Source organism: Triticum dicoccoides, chromosome 5B, assembly GCF_002162155.2.
Source record: "Triticum dicoccoides isolate Atlit2015 ecotype Zavitan chromosome 5B, WEW_v2.0, whole genome shotgun sequence".
NCBI classification, from domain to species: Eukaryota; Viridiplantae; Streptophyta; class Magnoliopsida; order Poales; family Poaceae; genus Triticum; species Triticum dicoccoides.
In genome coordinates this window covers 315,812,439-315,819,781 of record NC_041389.1, presented here as the reverse complement: position 1 = coordinate 315,819,781, position 7,343 = coordinate 315,812,439, and the positions used below count along the sequence as shown (strand labels likewise).

At 45.1% G+C, this 7,343-nt stretch overlaps 1 protein-coding gene across 1 annotated transcript; it reads left to right on the top strand.

Moving 5' to 3' along the window:
* The first annotated feature begins 2,278 nt into the window (after positions 1 to 2,278).
* On the top strand, positions 2,279 to 4,942 carry LOC119308656 (protein CLMP1-like). The gene has a single exon (XM_037584786.1). It carries the CDS (start codon positions 2,344 to 2,346, stop codon positions 4,699 to 4,701), a length of 2,358 nt encoding a protein of 785 aa, XP_037440683.1. The 5' UTR covers positions 2,279 to 2,343; the 3' UTR covers positions 4,702 to 4,942.
* Positions 4,943 to 7,343: the final 2,401 nt, after the last annotated feature.

The window sequence follows — 7,343 nt, the reverse complement described above, 5'->3', positions numbered from 1 at the left end:
CCTTCCGGAACCCCTTCTGGTGATCCGATAATTATCCGGTGTATTTGGGAACCCTTACGGAGACCGAATACTATCATCCTATATATCAATCTTTACCTTCGGACCATTCCGGAACTCCTCATCATGTATTGATCTCATTCGGGACTCCAAACAACATTTGGTCACCAACATACATAACTCATATAGTACTATATCATCAATGAACGTTAAGCATACGGACCCTACGGGTTCGAGAATGATGTAGACATGACCGAGACGCTTCTTTGGTCAATAACCAATAGTGGGACCTGGATGCCCATATTGGTTCCTACATTTTCAACGAAGATCTTTATCGGTCAAACCTTTATGACAACATACGTAGTTCCCTTTGTTCGTTGGTATGTTAGTTGCCCGAGATTTGATCGTCGGTATCTCCATACCTAGTTCAATACCATTACCGGCAAGTCTCTTTACTCGTTCCATAATACATCATCTTGTAACTAACTCCCTAGTTACTTTGCTTGCAAGCTTCTTGTGATGTTGTATTACCGAGAGGGCCCGGAGATACCTTTCTGTCATACGAAATGACAAATCCCAATCTCTATCCATGCCAACTCAACAGACACCTTCGAAGATACCTGTAGAGCACCTTTATGATCACCTAGTTACGAAGTGATGTTTGATACAAACAAGGCATTCCTCCAGAGTCTGGAGTTGCATGATCTCATGGTCGAAGGGACATGTATTTGACATTATGAAAGCAGTAGCAATAAACTGAATGATCATATGATATGCTAACTGATAGGTCGTGTCCATCACATCATTCTCCTAATGATGTGATCTCATTATCAAATGACAACTTATGTCTATGGTGAGGAAGCCTTAGCCATCTTTTGATCAATGAGCTAGTCTAGTATAGGCTTACTAGGGACTAGGTATTTGTTTATGTTTTCACACATGTATTAAAGTTTCCGATCAATACAATTATAGCATGAATAATAAACCTTTATCATGATTAAGGAAATATAATAATAACCACTTTATTATTGCCTCTAGGGCATATTTCCAACGACATCATATTTTCCATCCAAAGCTCTAAGAATCTTCTTGATGATGAACTTTTCGGTCATCTCTTCACTTCCTAAGCTGGAAATCTCATTTGTGACCAGAGTACATCTCAGCGACCCCTTCACCATCCTTCATCTTGAACTTGTCAAGTTGAATTTGAAGCACATCCAACTTTGATTCCTTGATGGGCTAGCTACCTTCGTGCATATCAACCAAAGTATACCAAATGCCTTGACTACTTTGATTCCCAAATTCTCAACGCATCTGATTTTGTTGAACTCCTCGGGGCACAAGCCATTGAAGAGAATGTCACAAGCTTGAGAATTGTATTACAACATCTTCAATTCTTCCGCGGTCGCTTCACGATCCGGTCCTCTACCATCCTCAAAGAATTCACCTTGCAAGCCAATACGAACAACAACCCAAACGGCGGGGTTATGCCCAAGAATATACATTTTCATCTTATGCTTCCAACTAGCAAAATTTGGACCATCAATTTGAATCCACCATTACTGCATTTTAGTTTCATGCTTTCAGGGTACTATTGCCAACCGATGTTTTATATTTGTCTCTTCTTAATAAATAAGATGTGCAGACAATTAGCGAAACCAACTTATTTCAAAGAGACCATGTTGGTGCAAAGTTTACCTGCCAAATGGAATTTGACATGTACATTTTCAAGGTGATGGTTTTCGACCTTTCTGACGCCAGGATGGTGGCCAAGTGCAGAAAACACGGCCCATCTCTATTCCTCGATGCATCCGTCTGAACTATGTGCTTTACTATCATGTATTCATGACTGCTTGTTTATGCATGTGCTATTATCATGTTTGTTCATTAGATCGCGGTTTAGTGTTAGGTCATTTAGTCTTTGTTCCTCAATGTTGTTGTGCCTATGATTGTGTGTGTTGGTAACCTTATCACCGGAACAAAAGGTTACCACAACACATGTCTTTCACGTAACCAAACAACAACATGCAGCATCTGAGTAATAATACATACTTGCAATTAAATGGTGTGCTGGTGGTTCGACTCTAATGCACTATAGGATTTTGTGGCAACCAAACTAAATACAGTAACATATTTTCCTTGCTTTTTTTAGCAAAAACTTTCATGTATTGCTGAGTCAGGCTGAGTAGAGTCACAGATCCAACCAAAATCCAGGTAGAACCTAATAAACGTTCATACGGTAGCAGAGTTGGACTAGGCCCAACGTTCTAGACCCCTCCGTCTCGTTAGGGTTCACTTCCTTCATTCCACTCTCGGTTTCCGCCTCCCCCTCCCTGACTTATCCCCATGGGCAAGTCCGGCGCCAAAAAGAAGAAGCCCTCCCCTTCCGCCGCCGCCGCCGCCGCCACCACCACCACAACCGCCGCCAAATCGCCGCCAGCCGCATCAGAGCAGAAGGCCCCGCCGCCCGCGCCCCCCGTAGCGAACGGGGCGGCGCAGCACCAGGCCCAGGCGGACCCCGGCGTGCTCCTGCGCCGCGCGCACGAGCTCAAGGAGGAGGGCAACCGCCTGTTCCAGTCGCGCGACTACGCCGGCGCGCTGCGGCAGTACGAGCTCGCCCTCCGCCTTGCCCCGCGTGGCCATCCCGACCGCGCCGTCTTCCACAGCAACCGCGCCGCCTGCCTCCTGCAGCTCCGCCCCGTCGACCACAAGGCCGTCGCGGAGGAGTGCTCCCTCGCGCTCCAGGCCGAGCCGCGCTTCCCGCGAGCCCTTCTCCGCCGGGCCCGCGCGCTTGAGGCGCTCGGCCGCCACGAGCTCGCACTCGCCGACACCCTCGCGCTCCTCGCCCTCGACCCCAACCACCGCGACGCTATCGACCTCTCACACCGCCTCCGCTCCCGCATCTCCTCGTCCTCCTCCTCGGCCTCCGCCGTCTCCACCCACGAACCCACCAGCCGCCCTTCCCCCGCCGCCCTCGGTGCCTCGGCCGTTGTGGCCGGCCTTGGCCCATCCCTCCCTTCCCGCCCCTTCCCGAAGAAACAATCGCCTCCGTCGCCTCCTCCTCCGCAGCAGCAACCAGGTCCTGCGATGACTAAATTTAATTCCTCGCCAGCGCCCAAGCTGGTGCCTTTCTCCAACTCCCCCTCATCTTCTGCCAAGGCTTCAACTGCTGATATTTCTCAGAAGACTGTGCCAGCACTGTCAGTGCCCTCAACCCAACCAGTGACGGAGACATCGCTCATTAACAGGAAGGTTGTGACGAGATGGAGGCCTCTCAAGCTGGTGTATGGCCATGACATTAGGCTTGGGGAGATGCCTGAAAAATGCAGCTTCCAGACGCTCCGGGAAGTTGTGGCGAAGCGCTTCCCATCATCCAAGGCTGTGTTGATGAAGTATAAGGATGCTGATGGTGATCTAGTTACCATCACTTGCACATCAGAACTACGATTGGCTGAGGCTTGTGGTGTTGGCACCGATGCAATGGAAGGTGATACTAAGCTCCCCATGCTGAGGCTGCACATTGTTGAAGTAAGTCCAGAGCAGGAGCCTCCACTGCCAACAGAAGAGCAGAAGCTGGAGGAGGAGGAGTTGTTGATCACCGGTGAGGATAGCTCTTCATATATTTCTGCAGAGGTAGCTAATGCTGAGGTGACAAAGCCAGGTCCGGAGAACGGAGTTGCTGAACAGAGCACTCTGGCAGGGAAGAAAGATTGTGGCCATGCTGAGTGCAAGGAAGCTGAGATTGACGATTGGTTGCTTCAGTTTGCAGAACTGTTCCGGAACCAGGTTGGGATCGATGCTGATGCACATCTGGACCTTCATGAACTAGGAATGGAGCTGTGCTCTGAAGCACTTGAGGAAACTGTGACCAGCGAGGAGGCCCAATCCCTATTTGAGATGGCTGCAGCAAAATTCCAGGAGGTCGCTGCCTTGGCGTTATTTAACTGGGGAAATGTGCACATGTGTGCAGCAAGGAAGCGCATCCCTCTTGATGAATCTTCTCCAAAGGAAATCATGTCTGCTCAGCTCCGGACAGCTTATGACTGGGTGCTAGAGAGGTATGCTCTTGCAGGCCACAAGTATGAGGAGGCCCTGAACATCAAGCAAGATTTCTATGAAGGGCTTCTTGCTTTAGGCCAGCAACACTTTGAGACCGCAAAGCTGCACTGGTCATTTGCGTTGGCAGACAAGGTTGACCTATCTACCTGGGATTCTTCAGAGACATTCAAGCTTTTTGATAGTGCTGAGGAGAAGATGAGGGCTGCAACAGAGATGTGGGAGAAAGTGGAAGAACAGAGAATGCTAGAGTTAAAAACACCTGGTGCGACCGAGAAGGATGAGGTGTTGAAGAAAAGAAAGAAACAACACAGTGCAGATGGTCAAGGGGAGTTGACACCCGAGGAGGCAGCTGAGCAGGCAGCCGTGATGAGGCAACAGATTCACCTATTTTGGGGCAATATGCTTTTTGAGCGCTCTCAAGTGGAATTCAAACTTGTTGTCGGTGATTGGAAGAAGAATCTTGATGCTTCTGTTGAAAGGTTTAAGTTGGCTGGAGCTTCAGAATCAGATATCTCCATGGTGCTGAAGAATCATTTTTCCAATGCAGCAGTCTCTGAGTGCGAAGAGAAGAAAGATATGCCTTCAGCCACAGGAAGTTCCCAAACAAGTGACGGCATTGATGATGAATCTGTGGTTGAAAGCTAAGTTCTTGTTGTTCAAGCTAGATGAAATCGATGCTTGTCGTATTCTATTGTTTGATAGGCATTATTTGTTCTTGATAACTTCTTCATGGTTTGGTATCATGACCACCAATTTAGATATTATTAGCATATACTAGATTTTTTGATTTGCAGAACTAGCGTGGACTTCACATGCTTCAAACATCTTGATCTGTTTCATGTGTCTTCATTTTTATGATATTTTTTTGGGCTGGTTTCAAGGTATATGATGGAGATTTTTGAAGTAGTTAACCACTTAAAAGACAGTCCGCTAAATGTTCTCTGCAATGATAACGCAGAATGTAGACTAAGCTTTGTCCATTATTTTTTGCAAAGCAGTGATACAGATTGTCACACCTGAGATTTGCGTGTAGTTTCTTAGTTATATCAAGCGCAGCTTTGAGCTGATAGTATCTGCCAGGCGCCCGCAAACTGGTCACTCTGTTTGGTTGTGATGCAAGGGATTGTTAGTTGTCACATCCCGCTAAAAACCGCTACAGCAGTGTGCACTGTACATCAGCATTTTGGTGCAAATAAATTTTGCATTTTTTTGAATAATTTTTGCAGATTTATCGACTCCAGAAAACTGGAAATAAACAGCACTTTCAATTCAGTTCAATTTCATACCATAGCTATAACATAGTTTTTCCTATGACTAAGTGCCCAACTCCGTTTTTCGTACAGTACAATGTTAAGGTGAGGCACATCTGTGCATTTGATAAAGAAAGCCATAGACCGGCAAATGTAGTATAGTATAGTACAAGCGATTGCTAGTACGATCGGCACATCAGTTTTTCTGATGGACCTACCGTGTATTCCCTCATCTATTTCGTGTTCTACATGCTAGAATAAGTATAGTTTGGTTTGCAACTTATGTTGTGCGTGAGATTTTCTTTTTATTTTCTCCCTGCACAAATCTATGAATGCTATGTTATGAACTACTAGTTTTCTTTTCGTCTATGGATTTGTTCATGTTGGTTTGATGAGTAAATAGGCATAGTTTACTTTACAGCACTGCACCTAATTGACGGCTAATTTGATCTATGTATGTTGTTAATCGTCATTTTGTTACTTTAAGTTTGTGTTTAGTATTGTTTTTAATAATAGTAGTTGGTAGTATATTCTTTTGTTACTTTGAATTATTTCATGAGACTACAGCCGCAGTCAAATTTTCAGAACAGTAGAAATCTCAAATAATCACACATTTCTCTATCACGAATAGGTGGTCAACATGTCAATTACACTTTGTGTGGATCTCATGGGCCCTCGCTTTTACCGGGGATCGACATATATGTAGTTTATTGATTTGCTATGCCAAAACATGTGTTGTTGTATCAAGTACAAATTGAGAAGTGTAGGTTTTTTTATAGTTATGCCAACAATGATCTAGTTTTGGGTAGGCTTCGACGCGGCCTCACTGCATTGCATTGTATGGGGTAAAGTCTGCCTCATATAATACTTCCTATACCTTACCTGGTGTTGGAGTTTCTAACACTGGGTCTGTCCTTTTACTCTATGTATTGAACAAGATAATCATTGTTGGCATTCTCTCTGTAAAGTTGAATCCCATGATAATTTGCTCCGTTTGGTAGCATTGATTTACTTGTGCATGGGAAAGTGCTTCAAAATTTCTTAGATGTTGAGCATGTTAATGCTTGGCATGAAAATATTTATGTTGGTTACCTGTGCATTGTCGAAAGTATACAATATTGTGCTTGTTACAAAAAGTTAGCAACAACGGGTTTACATTTAATCACACCAAGAGCACTATTTTTTCAACAAAGGGTGGATCTTATTAAATCAAAATAAAGCATCAAACGGATGCAAACATAATGAGCAAACGCACCTGGTCTCTCCATAACTATGCACACAACCAACAGCGCGCGCGCACACACACAAACGAGGAAAAAATCCGGAGAGATCAAATTAGCGATTGGCAAACTACAACTATGATAATATCCGCAACAACCATCTCATGACACCACACGGACAACGAGATTTTTCAACAGAAACATCTTCAGGAAGGGAGCGATGCTCAAGCGTCGTTGTCACCGGATCCAACTACCATAGGTCAGATTCTAGGTTTTCACCCAGAAGAACCAGCCCATGCATATCCAAGCAATGCCTTCAACAAAGTAATGATGCAAAACATCACCATTGGCAGGTATAACCAACTCGGGTCAGACCTAGATTTTCAACTCAGCGCTCGTCGAAGTCAATCATGTATTGTCGCCACCACTTTTTCGTGATCCTAGCAACTACATGCAATTGGGCTAAAAAATCAACCGCCACCGCTGCACAACGATATCATTTGCGTCAAGTCGTTGTCCGTAGATTGCCTCTCATCACCGAAGGCAACCATCAGACCCACACGAAAACCTTTCGATGGTCACCGAAATCAGCACCGATGTCGCTAATAATCCCCAAGTGCAAGGAATCATCGTAGCACTTTCCAAAGATATAAGTGGTAAGTATGGAGTGTCGAACCCACAAGAAGCTAAAGGTAAGATCAATATTCTCTCAGATCCTATCTGCCACTGATACAACCCTACGTACACCGAGCGTATGCTTTTATCTAGAAACGAGAAATAAAACTACGAAGTGGCATAAAGGGATAGCTTTGCAAGA

What these genes read in the sequence shown, in the direction of transcription:
- LOC119308656 (XM_037584786.1), top strand. Translation starts at nt 2,344, where the DNA reads ATGGGCAAGTCCGGCGCCAAAAAGAAGAAGCCCTCCCCTTCCGCCGCC.